This window comes from Setaria viridis, chromosome 4 (assembly GCF_005286985.2).
Source record: "Setaria viridis chromosome 4, Setaria_viridis_v4.0, whole genome shotgun sequence".
Taxonomy (NCBI): domain Eukaryota; kingdom Viridiplantae; phylum Streptophyta; class Magnoliopsida; order Poales; family Poaceae; genus Setaria; species Setaria viridis.
In genome coordinates, this window is record NC_048266.2 from 28,585,947 (window position 1) to 28,607,808 (window position 21,862).

Sequence of the window (21,862 nt, forward strand, 5' to 3'; positions counted from 1 at the left end):
GCACGACGGGATAGGGAACCTTAGAAGTTTCCTAAAAGGATGGGGAGCCAATCTCAGGGGAGAATACAGAAGGAAGAAAGAACAACTATTGTGACATATCAAAGATGTAGAAGCTGAGCTTACCGCCAAAATATAGATGACTGAGATCTCTTGGTGATGAATACAAACTGGAAGAAGAGCTAGAAGAAATCATGGTTGATGAGGAAATATACTGGTGACAACGACAGGGTGAAAAATGGGTGCTGGAAGGAGACACGAACACATAGTTCTTTCACCTGGTTGCGAATGGGAGGAGAAAGAAAGCTATCTTGCTGCTCAAGTAGGAGGTTGAAACAACTAGAAACAAATTCAGGACATAATCTATGCTTACTATAAGCAACTCTTTGGCAAACAACAGGGGGCAAGAGCGAGTTTAGAGGTATCAGTCTGGGGGGATTATGGGAGATTAAGTGATGAAGAAAACACTGAATTGCTCAAACCCTTCATCGAAGAAGAAGTCAGGAAGGTGGTGTTCGATATGAAAATGGACACAGCCCTTGGTCCTAATGGATTCAGTGTAAGTTTTTATAGGAACTGCTGGAAACCATTAAAGTAGAATTCATGAAAATGATCAATGATTTTGATCTAGGGAACCTGGACATAGAAAGACTAAACTATGGGGTGGGTACTTTGGTTCCAAAGGTGATTGAGCTGACCAATGTTAAACAATTCAGACCCATCTGCCTACTAAATGTCAGCTTTAAGATATTCACTAAGTTGTTGATGGACAGACTAACAAAGGTGGCTGACAAACTAATTAGCAAAAGTCAAACAGCTTTCATCAAGGGGTGGTATATCTTGGAGGTGTCGGTGATGCTTCACGAAATTATGCATGAGTTGAAAAGGAAAAAAGAGAAGGGGTGATCCTAAAAATAGACTTTGAGAAAACCTATGACAGTATAAATTGGGAGTTTGTTGAGGAAGTACTACTAAGGAAAGGCTTTGATAACCGGTTAACAAACTAGATCATGAGCACAGTTCGAGGGGGCGGTAAAGTATGTGTCAATATAAATAGTGTGAATGGTCTATATTTCAAAACTTACCCGGGGCTGCGAAGCAAATCTTGGCTTTCGCTTCCCTTGCGACGGGCCTGGGTGAGGGGAAACAGGGAGACCCACTATCTCCCCTACTCTTCAATCTGGCTGCCGACGCGTTGGCGCATATTCTAGATAAAGCTAAAGAAGGAGGGATGATCTGAGGGGTAGTGTCGATGTTTGAATATTTGTCGCGTGAGTCTTGGGATTGGTTAGCTTACGAGACACAGGGAGTTTATACTGGTTCTGACGACTTGTCCTACGTCCAGTTCGTGGCATGGTTCTTAAGTCCTGGGCTCAAAAGCTCAAGTTTGCAGTAGGGGGTTACAAACGGTGTGTGTTTCTTGTTTTCGAGAGTCAAATACCCCTCTCGTTCCCTCCCTATGTCCTTATATACACAGCCCATAGGGAGATTACATTGTCGATCATCGTGGGACTCCCATCCGATCGGGTGCCCCCTTCCGACTAGTCGTCGTGGGTCCTACCCTTCAGTCGGGGTACCTCTCTGCTTCGTCTTCGTAGAAACCTCCTGCCAGGGCCCGTGCCTTGGTTGCCTTGGTCGCCGAACCTGTCCCCCACATCTACCTGGGGGCGGCGCCTACCCCATGTCACATCACCTAACGCTGTCATGATAATGAACGGAGAACGGGCACGCCTGACCGAGCGTTGTCTGGGTCAGCGCTACAGTGTCCTTCCCGACTGAAGACTTTTGTCTGGATGTGGTTGTCCTGCCTTTCCTAGCATAAAAAATGGCATTCCCGACTGATCGGCTCGTGCTTCCCTACCTCGGCCCATGCGGGCATGGCTACAGCTGTCCCATTAGGCGGGCCTAGTTACGCCTTGGGGCCGTGATAGGCCCGGCCCATCATTTCACCTTGGCCCCCACATGGCATCCCGGGCCAGCTTAGCGGCCTGTTTCCCTCGATACCCGTGCTTCAACCTTAGGCCCTGGGATCAGTCGGGTGGAGACGGCCGCAAGCCTCTGCATGGCTTGGTGGGTTCCGATTCCTATTTTTACCTTTATATATATTAACTGATGAGGGTATCCCTAATCTGGATACCTGTCACTATCCAAAACAGGGTCGGCCTTACAAAGGAAAAAATGGAAAGTCAATCCTAATTGTGTCCTGTGCGGGGTGCGAGCAGACGCAGATCATATCTTCTTTCAATGCAAGAGAGCTACGGGGGTGCTCGCACCCGCACATCATATCTTCTTTCAATGCAAGATAGCTACGGGGGTGTTTGGGAGGCATGGGCTAAATTTTAGCCCATGTCACATCGGATGTTTGAGCACTAATTAGGAGTATTAAACATAGGCTAATTACAAAATTAATTACACAACCCCTAGGCTAAATCGCGAGACGAATCTATTAAGCCTAATTAGTCCATGATTTGACAATGTGATGCTACAGTAACCATTCGCTAATGATGGATTAATTAGGCTTAATAGATTCGTCTCGCGATTTAGCCTAGGAGTTCTACTATTAGTTTTATAATTAGCTCATGTTTAGTCCTCCTAATTAGCATCCGAACATCCGATGTAACAGGTTAAACTTTAGCCCCTGCTATCTAAACACCCACTATACATTTGTATGGGCGTGCTTCAAAGAAGCCTTAGGCTGGGACAGGGTACCAACTGACATGGGGGGTTTCTATGACTTTTGGATCCCCTGGGGGTGCAAACATTATGATCTTAAGCTTTTCATTTTTGCTATAGTATCCTGGGCGCTCTGGACAACTAGAAATAAGATGGCTATTGACAAATGCTTCCCGAAATCAACTAATGAAATTTTCCTCAAAATTTCTGCTTATTTCCAGAAATGGCGGGTGGTATTGCGAGCTACTGACAGGGGGTGCTGGAGGTCTACGAAGGACAGGTCAAATCCTGGATGGAGGGGTTCTGGCTGAAACTGAGAGATCGTGTGGACGAAGAGGACTTCATGTAACATCGTTGCCTCCCTCTGGGGGAAAACCTTGGAAACAGCTATCAGGCTGTCGGTCGTTTGTGTCTTGTGTGTGTAGCCACCTTTCTGGTGCCCTTTTACTTCCGATGTCTATTGTAAGCTGGTATCCCCAGCCGTTATCGTGTCTGTACCAAAACATGTTATTGGCTTTATAAAAGCAGGGATCATCCTTTTAAAAAAAAAAGATCTGCGGCGTGCATGGAGGCCACAGGCCAGCAAAAAGGGACGCGATGAGCAAATACACAAAGCATACCAACTTTGTTCCAATTGACAAGTCCTCAGTCAAAGGCCCAATTCGGAAGGAACAATTCAGGTATAACAACATTTTAAAAGAAATTGCAATGTCCTTTGATAGCTCACTTACATTTTTGAAAATATCTTGAAGCTGCCGGTCCAAGTATCCAGTCACAAACAGACGCATCAAAGTGGCAAAAGGAGTACTTTCACAAAGATTGAGATCTTATACTCTATCCGACATGTGTCGCGGCCGTTGGAACGCCTAGTGGCTGTTCAGCCTTCACTTCAGACACATGCTGAGATGCTCTTCAAAGGCAGGCTCCCTATGAAGTAGTAGCAGGCACGGATGGAGAAGATCTGCCACTTAACACAGCTGATTCCATATTGACTAGACGCGTATCTTTCTCCTATATGTTTTCTTTACCACAAGCCAAGAGTTTCAGCACCATCTGGAGTTACCCTATTAAAAGTAGTAGCCTTCAGATTTAGACTTTGCTGATTTGCCGTTTGCGGCTGTGTCAAATATTGCTAAATTAGCTCGTCAAAAATTGCAACACCTTAGATGTCTTAATTCACTGTTTGAAAACCAGGATCATGAAGGCAACTGCACCATTTTTCTATGGCAAATTCTATGGTAAAACACTACTGTAAAATTAAGCATATTATGATGCCAAATATAAAGGAATATTATTATTCAAATAACCATTCTATTTCATAAAAAATCATTATTGAATTGTGGTAATCCATTTATCTGAAAGTATATATATTGGAAAATTACGTTGATAATCCAATAAATTCAATTACATGTATGGTGCAGTAGCATCAATTATTTATAGTCAAAAGCAGGAAATAAATGAAATATGAGCCATGAATGCTAGCTAGCTTTCAATTTATTGCATTAGCATTAGTTTAAGATTAAAAAGAAATTACCAATTTTAAAACTAGAAGAAATATTGATAATATCCTTATTTTCACTGACCAAAAAATAAGATAAGTTTAAGATTAAACGGAATATAAGAATTGAGGCATTAGCATTAGTTTAAAGCACAATGTGCAAACCCAAACAGGTGAGCATGCATTGTACAAGCGCACATAAGTGGCAGATCCAGCAGAGTGATTGTACAATAGCATACATTCTACCAACAAGAAGCATCCTGTTACTAAAGAGATTGCAAATGTGGATTGCTGGGCAAATCTCCTTTGGCAGAGCAAACCAGATCCAGCAAAGTGAGGTTTAATCACTCTGCCCAAGGAGAAATGGCCCAGTAATCATCGATTTGCATCCATGCACACAGCAATGTAATATTGAGCTCTTCTTATTTGGCTTACCTGATGACTGGGTTGCTGCATCCTAGGTTCGACCAAGCCAGTATATATATGCATTGCACTGTTGCTAGATTTGAGCTCATGGAATGGAAGCTAGCATCAGCATATCCGCTTGATCTTCTCTTCTCTCTTTGCTTGACAGGTATGGTACCAAGCATATTTCCAGATACAAAGAAGCATATTTTCCAAGCACCCCTGGCATCTTTTCTAAGCATTTTTTGCAATAGTAAACATAATGACAGATTTGCAACTGCTGTAATGTCCACCTGTTTGTAGCACTTGCCATCTCCAGGCTCTCAGTGTGTTAAAAGGATGGGTCCTTTCCTCTTTTCCTTCTATACTTCAGAAAAGTTGCTGTCTTCCACTCTGTTTAAGGTGTGATGCTATTGTGCCATTTTCTTGTCTACCTTGCTAATTTTCACTTTCCTGAAATTAGCAAAATTTCAATCTATTCTCCTCACCCTGGGATCTCCTAGCAATTCATTCCCCAATGATGTTATAATTCAGGCTAACACTAGTTGGTCCGTTATGTTCACCCAGGACCTAATATTGGTGACATGGACATGGCGCAACGGTGATTTGATGACTCCTGTGTGCCATTTTCTTGTTGCTTCCTACAATTTTTAGTAGTTACAATAAAACTGTATTATAACTTAGTCAATGGTAGTTCTTGAGGGGGCAAACTGAAAAAAAAAACGTAGTAAATGAAAACTGTTGATCAGAACTTTTAATGAGCAAGAAAAAGAATCAGCAGAAACAGGTGGCTTATTTATGAATCAATATTTTAATAAAAGATAAAGATCCAGGATGTAAACAATCATCTGGGTGTAGGACCCAAGATTAGATGTATTGAAATGTTACGCGGCCTTTCGACGCCCTCAGCAGCTCAACTTGCAGGAGGTGCATCCTTTCTACAAAGCTCCTGGAATCAGATACCTACTGGATTCTTCAACTGAGGCAGCTTTGAACAGCACCAAATGAGAAGATCCATGGGGATGTTCCGCGACAAAGCATAATACCAATGGACCTTCATGGCATAAAAAAGATATAATACAATCTGATTATGCGCATTCAATGCATGTATAGGTAATTAGGGAAGTAGATGTTTGAATTGATAGAAGAAGATGGTGAGTCATTGCATATATTTTCCCATTAAGCATGCAATTAAGGACCTTCATGTTGGAATCGACGGTGCAACATCAAATCTCATTTTTGCTATGGTCGCAGTCATTTACTCATTTCTGGTTAGCACCATAGCTACTTCTATTAAAGCTAAAGCAAATGTAAATATAAAAATAAGATCAACCTAGGAGGAGCTAGGTGATTTTTCATTAAGAAGAAGAAATAGGCACCCAAATTCGAGCTGGAAGGGACTCAAACCTGGGTGGTTAGAGTGCACGACCACACCTCCCACCCTAACTAGTTGAGCTAGGTTCACTTCCTAAGCAAATGTAAATATGTTTCAGCACACATTCAAAGTCGAAAATTTTGCCTCTAACAAAATTTGAGAAAAATACAGTACAATGAATAATTTATAGATTTAAAGTTTTCAACCATAAATAGTTATTGGAAGTCAATAGCAGTCAGCAATGCATTGCTACAATGAGAACTTTAGGTAGCTCCACTTGTATTGATGTATTCCTGTAACCAAACTACAGTAAATGACCTAAAAACTATAATAAGGTAAGTTGACCAACCTAATAGAGATGGTAACCAGTTTGTACAGGAATAACCTTGTAGAGGATTCAGTTTCTGTTAGTAATAGACGAAGGTTGGTCTCTAACGCAAAATGTATCGTCGATGGAACAGCTTATTCTGGCATCAAACTTCTTTTCCAACAACAGTGACAGGGAATAAAACTGCAAAAGAGACCTATGCCTTTTAGGTGAGATGGCAAGAGGCTAAAAGAACAAGGGCCATTCTCTTTCTACTGTTTAACTCAAGGGAGAGTAGAAATGAAAAAGGTAGGGGTAGAAGAATACCTCCTGAAAGCATTGTCCTGATTTGGAAGTATATCCGCAGCAGCAGCATATCCAGATTTTGGTTGCCCATCTCGGCCCTATATATTTGCCATGGCAGCATACGGTGCAAGGCAAGAAACAGAGTGAGCACAAAAATAAGAATATGAAGGGCAAGTTACATCAGAGTGATGGACTTTCTGGAGAAATAAGAAATGGAAGAGATCAAAGATGGATAGGGAGCATTCAGGGTGAGAATCACAGTGCGGTTCTCCTCTGGCATGGAGGCCAAAGTAGCAGGCATGGACAATGCACAGTGCTATCGCCATCCCTGCCAAAGGAGAATTGCCCTGCCATTCGGTATAACCCTGCTTCAGTTTTGCTCTCACATCAGGATGCTATTTGCAAACCAATGATCAAAATGGATGATGCAACAAAGGTATTCCATATGAGATTCAAGCTTCTTTGTAAATGACTTTTATAGGAAAAAATGCTTTTAATATTATCAGTTTGTATACCACACACCTACAATGTTACAATGAGAGCATCATTTCTTACATGGCACTGTGTATGAAAAAGCACAACATGTCAAACAAGCAAGGGTAAAGTTTATGCTACAAAATAATTGCTCAAATAGAAGAAGTAAAAGCCTCAGTGACTTAAAGCAGTATTTTATATACCCTAGCTGTTTGTTCATCTAGCTATCCATCTTCCAAATAAATGAAGATATAAACTACTCTCTTTTGAAACATACTCCCTCCGTCCCATGAAAAGTGCAATCCTAGCGTTTGAAAAACATCCCACAAAAGAGTGCAATTCTAGGAATTAGATCTAACTACTTGCCTAATTAAGCGGTTAGATTTGATTTGCATGCCAAAACTAACTGCATGTGGCCAACAATTGAGGGCATGGGAGTCTTTTCACACCACCACTAATCTGTCTGAAGACTCTTCGTGGGACTGAGGGAGTAGAAGGACGACCATCTTGCATCAGTACTCCTTAGTAGTAGGGCCAGGTTATCAAGGTGCAGAAGACTCCCTTCATTTTTAAATATGACGTCTAGGACAAGCTAATTAGTGCACTTTTGAAATAATTGGTGACTATCTTTCATTTAACAGTTGCAAACGAGTAAATATTTATAAACACAGAGTAGCGACGAGTTGTTTTGGTCCTAGGTAACTCCAGATGAGCAAAGCACCTTTACAACAACCCAGCTAAGAAGAGGAGGTGAAGATAAACAAACACATTCTAGGTATTTACTAGTTTAAACAGACACATTGCAGGAACTTTGGTCCATGTATTTACCTGTGATGAAACCTTATCATATTGGAGAGATTAAGGACCCAAAAGATAAAGGGTCAATCACGCATTACAGCCTTCCAGGTAAGACTTGATGAATAAAAATGTGAAACCATATATCATTGTGTTTCCTTAATCATACCATTGAAAGATTCGCATAATTTGAAACATCCAACTTCAAGCCACACGGAATAACAATGAACATATAAACATATGTTGCTTAAAAAGAACAGAATAAAATTGAATGTGCATTCTATAGCACGGAATACCCTTTGACATTTTGCTAACTGTTAGACATTTTGACTAACTATGCTAGCTATGGGCAATATAATGAATAACCACTTTTCACATGGCAATCATGCAAACAAATATCCAAATGCAATCAGGTCTATAATCAAAGCAAAAAATTGAGCAGCCAATCTCCAGACTCTAAAGGATAACAATATTTAAGATCTTCATTTTGCAGAAACCACCCATCATTTGTTCAGAGGGAATGCCACTAGGTTTGTAAGCACAGTTGAGCAGGCTTCCACGTGTTCCTCATTTAGTTTCCTGAAAATAACAACTATATATTTCCGCATCTCAACAGAAGAATGATCGTGATGAGATTGTAGTATTTAACCAACCGGATTACAATCATTATGTTAATATATGATGGCTCTCTCTACTAATGGGTTATATAGACATACAAGCATGAAACAGCTGGTACAGTTAAAATGCACCTGCTCCTTCATGAAACTGGGAAGGACAAAAGGCAGAAAGCTTAGAGAAAAGGAAATACTGGCTCTCCAGGGACTGTAATTTTCTTTTTTCTCTTGAACACACAGAAGAGGGTGTATCCTCACTCTCCAGGAGAAGTAGAATTCTCTAAGCCAAATTGATGCTTTCTTTGGTGCTAACAGCCAGCGCTCAGCCATCTGCCAAAGGCAAAAGTTATGTAAATAATGGAACAAATAAGTAATATTTCTGTAATTCTGTTGAACTGTGGCTGCTTCACATTTAATGTTTTGAGGAAATATTTGCTTAAAAAATTATTACTTCAGCAACTATGTAAAATATTAAAATTCGGCATCTGCGCACCCTGACGAAATACAGGGCACAAAGATACCCAGGATACAGAAGATGTAAACATCTACGGCTGAAGTGCCACCAGGTGCTGGTCAAGAATTGGCAACCATTACCGTTGTTTTCTCAAAATACCAACAAACATAGAGTTTGCAAAAGCTGCTACTACTACTAGCATATTTGACCAACAGCATCAAACTTATGGTACTGTGCATGCATCTGTTTAACTCAACAGAAGACTGAAACACGTGAAAATTACAAGAATTCATCTCTGTGGTCCAAAGATTTGACATCAGATTTCATCTGGCTGGTTTTGCAAACATAATAAATCTCTTGAATGGAAGGATTGTCACCAGAAATAAGGACCAATCCTCATGTAGTCCTACTCCTAGGTTGCATTGCATACCTCCATGAAATTTTCTGGTGCAGGATTGTGACAGCAGATGGATCGATCGATACACCTTGGGGTTGCATCTGCAATCAGATCAAACAAGAAGACACCCGTCGGTGTGGGGAGAGCAAGGAGCTGCTCTGGAGAGGGGAAAAGAGGATAGCCGCAAGCGCGCTGGTTGAGTGAATCGCCGGCCGAGCCGAGCCCTGCGGCGCTCTCGCAGGGAGGGCGCCGGCCGCCGGGAAGTCCGAGAAACGGACCCAATTTTCATTCCGAGTTCTTTGCCGTGTCTATTAGCTAACTACATAAGGGTCCACCTGTCAGCTGCTGCTAAATTAACATTGGGCTAAAAAAACGTGGTTATGAATAGCAAGTAAATCGCTACACATCTGAGACTAGTCTCACGCAGTGCCACATAGGAATTTTAATGACGTGGAGGAGAAAGAGCGAGAAGAGAGAAAGAGGTCGTTGTTTCACGAAACAACCGCCTTAAGGCAAGTCCATTGGTGTCGTCTAATAGGCGGTCTCATGCATTGACACGTAATCTTAAGACAATTCAACAGGCAACCCGTACAATGGGTTGTCCTATAAGTTGTCTGGTAGTGGTGTATAATTCCTTAATTTGTGCATAAGAAAAATAAAATATTATGAATTGCATGGCAACAATAACTCGTATAATGGTTGTTAAGTTGTCTCGTAGTCCTACAATTTAGCTCATGAGGTGGTTGTTTCGCGAAGCAACGACCTCTTTCTCTCTCCTCACTCTCTCTCCTCCACATCATCAAAAATTCTACGTGGCACCGCATGAGACGACCTATGAGACCGCTGATGTGTTGCAATGTACTTGCCCTTATGAGCTTAAAATTACGAGACAAATCAACAACCGTTATACAAATTATTGTTGCCATGCAACTCATAATATTTCTTTTCATATGTACAAATTAAGGAATCCCAGACACTTAAAAGATAACCTATTGTACGGGTTGTCTATTGAATCATCTCGAGATTACATGTCAATATACGAGACTACCTATTGGATGATACCAATGTACTTATCCTAAGAAAATGTGCAAAGTTTGTCAGCACTATCCTTTGTTTTTTTCAATTCAGAAAGTACATTGCTACAGCTCAGCAATATCATATATCGTCTAGTAATTTTCAATGTGGAGGAGATAGGGTGAGTGGAGAGGAAGAGATAATCGTTTCGCGAAACAACCACCAATAGACTAGATTGTTGACTATGAAATGACTACTCCACCATTGTACAAGTTGTGGTTGCCATGTAACTTATAATATTTTTTCCTAAGCACAAATTAAATAGAATTCAACTTAAAAAAGATAACTTATTGTATATGTTATTTATATAGGTTCAATGCTATTAAACAATATCAATGTACTTGCCTCCGGTACACACTAGGATCAACCCGCCCATAGAAAGGCTCAGAGCACGTATTGCCTTTTTATCATGATTTGAATCCTGATATATGAAGTGTCACGCCTGTATTAACACATCAAGGTATGTTTCCCAAAGTGTATGATTTTGCTATGAAAAGTAAATCACTGCAGTTTGTAATAACTTTACAAACCCAGTTAGTAAAAAAAATTTAGATTTTTACTACATCATATAACCTCTGACGACAGAATCAAGTAAATCCCCAGCCCGTAAATTGAGAGGGGTAACTTTGAAAAGTTGACACAGACAATCAGAAATGCGCGCATCCCATGTACAGAATTTGCTGTCATTCTGAATTGAGAATGTGGCAAGCATGAAGCATATTTCTATTTTGAACAGTTCATAAGTTTAAACATGGTAGCAGTGGATTTCACAGCAAAAACAATACCATGCCTATTGCCGGTTACACAATACAATAGCAGAAAGATCTAAGCTGATCTAACCTTCAGTTTTTCCAGTTTGACAATAAACTCTCTAGGTAACATAGAAGAAGTTGCTAATGCCACTAACAATTCTCGGTCGCTGGGAAAAAGCCATAACATAAGCTACATCACACAACTCCAAAAAATACACCAGGGCTGCTCAGCAGCAGCCACCCTTCTTCACTGCCGAAACATCATCCTTTATATTGATCTTCTCACCCTTGCCAGGCCCAGAGACTGCATCTTCGCCCCCTTCCACTGCTCTCTTACTCACGATGCGGTAGATCTGGGTTAGCACCTCTGCGAATGCGTTCTCGACATTGGTGGACTCAAGCGCGGATGTCTCCATGAAGTAGAGTGATTCTCTCTCTGCAAATGCCTTGCCTTCATCAGTTTGAACAGCTACGAGATGGCGGAGATCAGATTTGTTGCCAACCAGCATAACAACTATGTTGGGATCTGTATGGTCCCTCAGCTCCTTCAGCCAGCGCTCAACATTCTCAAAGGTTGAGTGACGAGTGACATCATAAACAAGCAACGCTCCAACAGCACCCCGATAATATGCACTAGTGATAGCTCGATATCTGCAGTAAGATTCAGATCCAAAATGCAGTGAGATAAGTAAACCAAGAAAACAGCACTCTGACTTGCAAACAAGAAAGTGCCATGGACATCAAATGAAGAATCCTATTTACCCAATAAAGTCAAAATACTAAATAAATTCTGAAACAAATATTCACAATCTTTTGTTTTATTCGACACACTGGTCATCATCTTTTTTCTGTATCCCACATTGATGATTCAACAAAATTAATCAGATCTGTTTTGTTCGCAAAGTTGATTATCTACAAGTTTGGCCATCCTGATTCCCTTTATTTTGACTGGATGGTGGATAGGGCAGCCAAGCCCTGTGTCAGTCAAATGCTGATACAAATCATTGAAAGAAACTCGAGTATGTCACCAAATCATATTTAGACATCATCACCCATAAATGAGACAGATAATTGACTCAACCTGATATGGTTAGCATAGAATTTACTGCTGATATGATAGCAATGTTTACAGCCAAAGACCCCCATTATGACAGTATCGATGAGACAGTGACAATGATCCTATTTGAAGCAAGAGCATTTCATTGGATCCAAATCAAATTTCGTACAGAATTCTATGACAGAAAACCAATAAGACAACTTGGTGAGATGTAATACTACACTGAAATCATAATTAGTTCGTCCACCCTCTTCCTCACCTTAAAATTGCTCATTAATTGATACGGTAGAGTATACTACATGCATTCTATTTCAGGTTCTGGGCAAGTATTGTCACAAATAAATTTGGTTATCAGGGAGAACTTGTGAAAAGATAAAACCAGATAGTATTAATATATTAATGAATTTTTTGTTGAACATTGTTCATTTGAGGGACCCTTTATTTTTTTTCTCCTGCTGCATATAAAACGTCAAAAATATTTCTGTGTACACCTTTCACAACCTGGCACTCTGCATCATTTTGTTCAGATCCCAGTGCTCCAACTTAAAAGAAAAATACACGCATTCTAACTTGGTTAATTTATCCCCAAGATAAATTAAGACAACCCAATGGCAACAGATGTAACACTGAAGAAACCATATCTAGCTCATCACCACCGAGATAAAGGGAATTCATTGCCTCAAAGTTCCTCATTAAGTGGTGCACCTGAGTATATCACAAGCATGCCTTTTCAATTTACCAAACATTCAAACTCTTATCTCAGATAAAATCACAGATCAAGGAGTACTCAAAAAGATAAAACACGACAATGTTATTTTAAATTTGGCTGCATACAATTGATTCGATGGAACCTTCATTTTTGCTTTATGCAAAATGCAAACATATTTCTACGTACTCCAGTCATATCCTGGCATCCTGCAGCTTTCATTCAGGTTCCAGTGCTTCAACTAAAAAAAGTTGAATGAAGCCATAAACAATATTAAAATCAGGTATCAACCAAAAACATCTCATAGAGACCTTTGACTGGTTCCAATCTAACATATACTCAACTTAATATTTGTGTGAAAATTGCAACTACTTTTGAGTTTTAACTTTTAATTGCTGAATGCCTGGAACACATATGAACTAAGATTGAATATGCAGTGATCTTGATAGGTTATCGGCATTTCAACACATCATTACACTTCCTAAGGTGCACAGGTAGTACAACCTACAAAGACAACACCTACATATGAAGAACTGGGCAGCTGGCAAAACAAGGTAACAAGAAATCTAGTGAAAATGGACTGCGAAAAAAAGAAATCTGTACACTCTTGTCTCCAATAATGTAGTACAGCTTTTTTTCCATGTCCAATATAAGAATGCAAAACATTATAACAGTCAATCATTATTTCTTTTATTGGATGCGCTGTGTCTTTTCTATTCAATTTAAGACAATGGAATGAGACTTTAGATCATGTTCTTAGACAAAGCAAGCATCGGTCCCAATTTTAGATGACCATGTTCAGCAAATCTGTTTGTAACATAGCACTATTCTAGGACTAGTATCCAAGGTGTCAACAGTGTAGAAAGGGCAACAAACATGAAAAATGGTAACCAAGAGCAATCTATTTTTGGCATTGTGTGCGTTTTACTGTTTTGACCAATTGAACAGAAGGCAGAAGTCATGGCATGCATAGAAAGGAAAATTGACTGATGTGCTCCTTGCGCAGCAAATGGCCATCCAGAGCCACGCGCACAAGACAGAACCTCCTAAATTTTCAGGCAGTCCTCCGAAGTCCACTCTATGCTATCGTGCGAGGGGAGAACCAACATAAATCCGTTTTTGGTAATAGAAGGATATCCTATCAACCTACAACTCTAGTATAGAATAGGATCCAACTTGCTGGCCCGCGTGTTAACTTACTGGCCCCATTCCAGGATCGGATCCAGCCGGCAACACAAAAGCACCGAACCCTACAGATGGCTACCAACACCAGCACGCAACGCAATTCGGCAGCGAGATCCGAATCACGACAGCACGCATGCATCGGGAACTCGAGCAGCAACTAAAACACGGTGCGGATCAGATCTACCAGCAGCTACCGCCGCGGCGGGGAGGGCGAGCAGAGCCGAGACGAAATGGAGCGTACCTTTCCTGGCCGGCGGTGTCCCAAATCTGGGCCTTGACGACCTTGCCGTCGACCTGGAGGGAGCGGGTGGCGAACTCGACGCCGATGGTGGACTTGGACTCGAGGCTGAACTCGTTGCGCGTGAAGCGGGAGAGCAGGTTGGACTTGCCGACGCCGGAGTCGCCGATCAGCACCACCTTGAAGAGGTAGTCGTAGTCGTCCTCCGCCCGGTACCCCGCCGCCATTGCTCCCGCCCGCTACCCCGCCGCGATACCTCCTCCCTCTGCTCTCCGCGCCGATCTGGTTTTGGGGCGAGCGAGAGAGAGAGAGAGAGAGTAGGGGTGTGGTGGTGGGGGCGTGGGGAAACAGAAAGAGAGGAGGGGAGAAAGGAAGGAAGGGGGCACGGGCACGGCAGCGGGCGCGGCGGGCGGTGCGGTGCGGTGCGATGAGGGGGCGCGTGGAGTGCGGCCGGTGGGGGATTTTGGTCGGGTGGGGCTACATTTCTGTCCGTCCCGTGTGGCCGTGTGGGCTTTCCACTTTCTTACGGCAGTGGCAACCGAGCCAAGAGTTTTTCTTTTTTTTTTTCTTTTTGGCTGCGCGACAACGCGGAAAACTGGACGGAAAAAACGCGTTAAAGTTTTCAGCTTGCTTTGAACTTTCTGAATTCAAATTCCAAGTTCACGAGAACACGCGCGCACCACTCTTCTGTAGGTTTGAGATTTCTTAGGTGTATGCTGAATTTAGAAATATGTTGGTTCCACATGAAACTGAAGAGAAAATTCAATTATATCCCTAGGGGTCTTTCTTAGCGGTGAAGAAACTTGAAAAGGTCCAGCATCATGTCGTATACTTCATTTCAAAAGAAAAACTTTGGTAACCTTTTTTATCCAAGTGAATTTTGAATTTCATATACTTACAAAAAAATAAATTTCATAAGAAAATCACATATATTTTTTAAATGAGTTATGAAAAGTCTTGAAAACTTTCTCGTCATGCGCATCGAAGGTCGAAGGATATTAAAAATAGCTGTTGAATTGCAAATTAAACATAAATTGCCAATAATGAATCAATCTCAACTTCAATTTAAAACGGTTTCATCTACTTTTCATTTTTCCAAATAACAAGTGCAGAGGGGCTCAGTTAGGGAAGAAATTGTCGGTGTTTTATACCCGGCAACCTGCCGAGGGGTATCCCGAGACAGTAGATTGGTTGGTGGGGAATCGTCGGACTTATAACTTGAAGGTAAAAGTGAGAACATAAGACACAGATTTATACAGATTCGGATCGCTAGAGTAGCGTAATACCCTACGTTCTGTTTGGGGTGTTGTATATTACGCTCTACGCTCGGGTGTTATTTGGTGTTGAGGATTTTATCCTTTGTTGTGGTTCAGGTTGATCATGAGATAGTTCTCTATCTGCCGATCTAGATACCCTGCCCTCCTTTATATACTCTAGGGGGCAGGATTACTAGTCGGTTAAAAGGTAGGAGTCCTAGTAGAATTACAAGATATGAGTCCTAGTAGGACTATAGGGGAATTCTAGTAGGATTCCACCTTCTTCCTTTCTTGCAGGTACTGTGGATCTATCGGGATCCCCGATAGAAATGTCATCTATTATCTTAATACAATAGTTTTAAAAGAAGCCACCACGTTCCTCGATAGGGTCTAGAAATTCCCATACTAATCAAAAAAGACAAAAATATGCATCGTTGGATTTTATGTACATCTAACGGTTTATACTAGCCCAAAAAGTACATATCAAATAAGGTTGATAAATTAAACATATAATTTGGGAATTAAAAAATAATAAAATTATTGACAAGATATGGTATGCAATGGAAATAAGAATGTGTTTGAACCTTCCGTAGACTCTGCTGTATGGCATGGAAATAAAAATATCAAATACAACTTATAAATACGTACATAAATTTGTTTTCTACACAATTGGAAAGTACAATAAGAAAATAAAGTGCTATGCAAGATATAGTTTCTTTCCGTTAGTTTGTTGTTGGTTTTGGTTTGTTGTACCATCGTGCATACATGACAATGTCCAACGATTCATATCAATGAAATTAATTGTATATTGGTACTAAAACCCTATAGGCACGTATGGTATCCAAATCAAAATCGTGAGATATCGCACATTCATATAGAAGAAAAAAATAAAATCGAGCTTCTCCTCTCACCAAAAGATTTCTCTAGATGCCCATTCCCATTCTCTAGATGCCCATTCCCTCGCTGAATGCCAACATCTTCATGAAGCTGAATCCAGTGTTGCCACCAAGGAACAGAAAGCTAAGGTGCAACATTCTAGCAATCGTGGCTCGTACAAGCGCACCCGCTGTCGACACTATCATCAACCCTAAACCCTATGACCGGAGGGTCCAGAATGGTGGTAGATAATAAGAGCGCTAGAAAGGTGACTTCCATGGCAGTGACCCAATGGGAGGAGAGGTTTATCAAACCAAGTGAAATCCGTTTTTAGGATCAAGATGGTTGTGTTTTCTCCATGAGAGTTTGTCGGCCATGGATTTAGGTTTTGAGTTGTAGATGCTGTTGTACGGGCTAGCAGTATAGCTCGAAGGAGGAGATCGAGTGCGTGGCATCAATTTTGGATTTGGCAGCGCGATGGCCCAAGCGACACAATTATGTCTATGAACCCAATAATATTTTAATATTTTAGCGTAGAAGATGTTGCTAACATTATTTTGCAAGAGGATCAAAGACTGCGAGACAATTGAATAATGGGAGTATGAATAACAAAGTATGAGGATGCGATGGGAGTGTGGGCAACATGAAGGGATGGGACTATACATCGATTGCAGACACCAGCGACACCCATAGCATGGGCAATGCCGGCCTGACCAAGACCATGGCAAGGTGTGTGCAAGTGACAAATAATAGGGTAGGTCTGATCTTGACGGCTATACAGTAGATTTTCATTAGTTCTTACATGTGCAATGACAATATTATTAGTGATACTTGTGTGTGTGAGGCGCACATGACGATGATAGTTTTGATCTACAATATGAGCGCACATTTAAAAGATATCAGGATGCACAACTCAATACAAGAATGAGCAACAAAGTACAGGCATACCGCGGCTTTAAAGCTTGGGGTGGGGGGAGGGAGGGAGAAGTGGCATTCCCAAAACGTTGTTTTAGAGTTCATGAAAATTTTAGAAGAAAAATAATAATAGCTTGCAGCCTTTGAACCCAAAAGAAAAACTAATAGGAGGAAGAGTGCAAAGATAAAAGGAACGTAGAAAAGAATAAGTCGAAGCATACATCAGGGACATGAATTTTTTTCTCCTTTTTCTCCTGTTGAAAAAGGAGGAAGATGAATTAAGAAATCGTGAAAAAGAAAGATACATTTTTTTCTTCTTTTGAAGAAGGATTAGGATGAATCAAGCAAAGGTGCAAAAGAAAACTAGAGAGATGTTTATTTGTGATGTTGTAGGTCGCAGGTGTGATAAACCAACAAACCGAACATGGAGAAATACATACACATTAATGGAAGTGTTTGATCTAAAAATTTTAAAACATCAAATCTAGAAAACTTTACGCATTTAGTAGCTAAGCTAAAAGATATTATTTTCTAAATCCCTGATGAGCGCCTATGTAAAGGTTTATATCATGTCGTTTGACAGGCTGATGATGAATCATCGAGAATTCTTTATGGGTTAAATAACTTTAGTTACATTTAATATAAACCAACTTTTACAAATTAGCATATCACAACATGGGATTTGAATTTGATTCTAGCCGCGCTATTTGCACGGATCACCATGCTAGTTCGACATATCTTAGCTTGTCATAATAACTCAACACCTTGTGGTGGTATCCAAGTTGAAAACTCTTAAGCTAGACGACAGAGACGTAAACAGCAATTATAACCAACTAAAGTTGTTTCCTCAGGGAAAAAAACAACTAAAGTTGGTTGCATTATGTTGAGGTCATACTACGGCAAATTGCTGTATATGATCAGGCTCTCAAGTTGATCTACGGCCTACCAGTCAGGACTCCTATATAAGCGCCTCGTGAAGATTAATTGAGATCACGCCGGTCTCCATACACTTTTGAATATATAGGTCTTGTTTACTTCCCAAGTTGGGAGGTGCCAAATTGGCATTTTGCCATAAATGCGACATTGTAGCGTTTCGTTTGTATTTGTGAATTATTGTCAAAATATTGACTAATTAGGCTCAAAAGATTCGTCTCGCAAAGTACAACAAAACTGTGCAATTAGTTTTTGATTTCGTCTACATTTAGTACTCCATGCATGTACCGCAAGTTTGATGTGATAGGGAATCTTCTTTTTGCATAGTGTTAAAGTTGGGAGTTTGGAGTGAAGTAAACAAAGGCATAGTAACTTGACCTCACTTTGCCTCACGCCATCTAGGAAGATGCCAAAGATGTCGATCCCCCCGCGCCCCCCCCCCGGGGGCGAAAGTGGCATTTAATTCTCTTCGTAATTTAACTGAAACTGTGCAAACGAAAAACGATAATCAGCTGCGTTCACAAGCTATCACAGCCAGCTGAACCTCATGAACAATAATCCGCGATAAGATCGATTATTATCACCGACGATTTTCGGGTGACACGCCCGGTTATTTGGATTCCCTTCACCCCAACGCCGACAGCGACGTGAACGGGTTCCGTGGTGTGAGGAAGCTAGGAAGACAGAACTCTTCGATCTGCCTGTTATTAGCTTGTAGCTGTGTTCTTGACCCTGTTCATCCGATTGGATCTCGGATCTAACGAGTAATGAGTCCCATCAGCCCATTCTCCCCTTTCCTCCCCTGTGCAGGGGCCAGAGGGAGGGATGGACTCGCAAAAGGATGTGAGATCATCTTCGACTAGCCTGTTCGGCCTAAATGGTACTCACTCCGTTATTTTAAGTCATTTTAACTTTTTTTAGAGTCAAACTATTTTATGTTAGATCAAAATTATAAAGAGGATCATAAAAATTTATAGCACCGAATAGATATACTATGAAAATATATTTAATGAAGAAACTAATGGTACTTATTTGGTATCATGAATGTTTGTACTTTATTGTATAAATTTGGGCAAACTTGAGATGTTTTGACTCTCTAAGACCCCGTTTGGAGACAAGAACTAAAGTTTAGTCCCTGTCACATTAAATGTTTAGATACTAATTAGGAGTATTAAATATAGGTTAATTACAAAACCAATTGCATAAATGAAAGATAATTTGCAAGATGAATCTATTAAACCTAATTAGTCCATGATTTGACCATGTGATGCTATAGTAAATATGTGCTAATCATGGATTAATTAGGCTTAATAGTTTGGTCTCGCGAATTAGCCATGGCTTATGCAATTAGTTTTATAATTAGTTCACGTTTAGTTCTTATAATTGGTATCAAATATTTGATGTGATCCGAACTAAAAATTAGACCATGGATCTAAACACCCATAAGAAAGTTGGAATGAATATTGTTTGGAACGGAGGGAGCAGTTGGCTCACGATCCACGTTCCTTGCTTAATTGCTCATAATTACCAATTAAGCAAGGAAGGTAGTTTATTTAGTGCAAGAACATGGTATTATTCCACGTATAGCTCGGCCAGCAGCGGATGAAAAGGACTGGAATTAATCAAACCTTCGTGCTCATACTACTACTACTGATCATTATTCGTTTGCCATTAACGTGGCGGCGTTCAGTGTGTAGTGCCCACGCTATCTCCATCAGAGCATCATCACGGCTATCTCCTTGTCTTGTGTTTAATGCACTCATCATCCTGGCTGCTTGGCTGGCTGGCTGAGCTAGACGTGAGCTGAGGCTTCATCATCGTCTCCTATCAGCGGCCGTCTTTAGGGGCGTCACATGCCGGGGAGGCGCCTGGTTGGTCGCTGGACGGAGGGAAAGGGACTCGGCCGCCGCATGCATGTATATCGCGAAGAAAGCAAGAGGTGAGCGGCCATCAGGGAAGGAACACTCGAACGTGAGACGGCAGCAATAAAGAAAGCAAGAGGTGGCCTCGGAGTGGCCCCCCATGACCTCGAGCGACACCGATCAAGCAATCATGCGGCACAGATGCAGCAGGGTTGGCCGCTGCTTCCTCCCGGCCCGGACTGGACGGATCGAAAGGGAGGCGTCCGGGCGGAGCAGTCTCTCGAGCAGGTCCTTTTCCCTACAACCACCGCACGATCTGCCGCGAATCCCACCCCAGCTTTCTCTCCCGCACAAAAGGAGACGCAGATATATTATCCTGCTACACTACAGCTTACCGGCCGGTGCTAGATAATTATTTGCCGATCCGCGCATGCGCAATGCCGCCGTCGCCGGAGATCATGAGCTGCTGCTCGTCCTCGGAGGAGGAGGAGCCGTCGTCGCCGACGGCTGCCGGCGACGAGCGGCTCCTGGTGCAGCTGGTCCCGAGGGCCGTCTCGGACGGGCTCCTCGGCAAGTTCGCGGATACCAGCGCGTTCGACTTCGACTACGACCGCAGCGGGCTCTGGTCGCCGCTGGTGCTGCGCCACGACTTCCTGCTGCTCGCCGCGGCGCAGTCTCCGGGCCGGCGTCGCGGACTGCGGCCGCGCCGGCGGTGGCGCCGGAAGCGGAGGAAGGTGCGTGTACCTACGGCGACTCGATCAGCCGAATCTTCTTCCAATCCAGTGTGCGTACGCGCAGGTGCTCACTTCAGGTCTTCGATCTCGTGCAGATGATCTGCTGCTGCTGGCGATGGTGGTGATGTGCGCCGGCTGTGGCCTGCGATGATCAGATGTTCTGCAGCTGAATCTTTGCATTTGTTCTGCAATATACAGGAGACAATATAGCGGCCGCCTGGTCGATGTTGGTAACATGTATGTATGCGCGCGGTGGGGCAAAGTCCAAATGCAAGACGACATTTGTTGTATAATTCAGTGGCAGCACGTAGTACACTGCGGCCTTTTGCGATTGCCGATTGGTCATCATTCTTGGAGGCATCTGGCATTCGGATGCACACTGTAATTAATAATTACACTTTGTTTTTTCTTATGTTTCGTTGCGTCTAGCAAAAGACAAATTAAACTAGCTTTTACAGATCATTTGTGAGTTTGTGACGTTCCTCTACTTCACTACTGTGAGACAGTCGAGGACACAGCATGCCCCCCCCCGCACAGTACACATTGTTGTATAATCTTGTATTAGTATTATTATATACGTGTACTCGTCCGGAAATCCCAAGAGAAAGTGAGAAACCGGACAGCAGATCTTGGTTGTAGGGAAAAGGAGCCGATAAGATTTCCAGTGAGAAATGGTACAGGTCATGAGGTCACAAATATACGCACCACAAAATTGGTTCCTTAATCGAATGATTATGGAACCTACTAGCAACCTGAAAGGCAAAAAAAAAAAACAGAGAAAGGAAACATTCACTAGCAGGCTGGAGGATGATGGAAAAAACAAGAAAGAAAAATTAAAACAAAAACAAGGTCCCACCGAGATTTGAACTCGGGTTACTGGATTCAGAGTCCAATGTCCTAACCGCTAGACCATGGGACCTTTCGTGTCTGCATTTACATTTATCTTTTTATAATATTTATTTCGCCGCTTGCATCCACA

General features: G+C 41.8%; 2 protein-coding genes, 1 long non-coding RNA gene and 1 other non-coding gene across 7 annotated transcripts; 1 reads left to right on the plus strand and 3 right to left on the minus strand.

Moving 5' to 3' along the window:
• Window positions 1–3,276: 3,276 nt before the first annotated feature.
• LOC117852843 (uncharacterized) lies at window positions 3,277–9,607 on the minus strand. Of its 4 annotated transcripts, XR_004639946.2 has the most exons (6): window positions 9,329–9,606; window positions 6,583–8,774; window positions 6,298–6,459; window positions 5,541–5,627; window positions 4,604–5,214; window positions 3,277–3,734 (listed from the first exon to the last, which is right to left on the minus strand). It is a non-coding gene; the product is annotated as an uncharacterized lncRNA (long non-coding RNA). The 4 variants fall into 4 exon arrangements; XR_004639947.2 differs by having other exon boundaries at window positions 4,604–5,627; window positions 6,298–6,472; window positions 9,329–9,607; XR_004639948.2 differs by having other exon boundaries at window positions 4,604–5,627; window positions 6,334–6,459.
• A 1,462-nt stretch (window positions 9,608–11,069) lies between these two features.
• On the minus strand, window positions 11,070–14,745 carry LOC117852691 (ras-related protein RIC2). The gene is made up of 2 exons (XM_034734894.2): window positions 14,311–14,745; window positions 11,070–11,772 (listed from the first exon to the last, which is right to left on the minus strand). Exons 1-2 carry the CDS (start codon window positions 14,532–14,534, stop codon window positions 11,349–11,351), a joined length of 648 nt encoding a protein of 215 aa, XP_034590785.1. The 5' UTR covers window positions 14,535–14,745; the 3' UTR covers window positions 11,070–11,348.
• Window positions 14,746–20,135: 5,390 nt separating this feature from the next.
• On the plus strand, window positions 20,136–21,345 carry LOC117853217 (uncharacterized). Its single transcript, XM_034735596.2, has 2 exons — window positions 20,136–20,883; window positions 20,979–21,345. Exons 1-2 carry the CDS (start codon window positions 20,587–20,589, stop codon window positions 21,006–21,008), a joined length of 327 nt encoding a protein of 108 aa, XP_034591487.1. The 5' UTR covers window positions 20,136–20,586; the 3' UTR covers window positions 21,009–21,345.
• A 385-nt stretch (window positions 21,346–21,730) lies between these two features.
• On the minus strand, window positions 21,731–21,802 carry TRNAQ-CUG (transfer RNA glutamine (anticodon CUG)). Its single transcript has one exon. It is a non-coding gene; the product is annotated as a tRNA-Gln (tRNA).
• Between the last annotated feature and the right edge of the window lie 60 nt (window positions 21,803–21,862).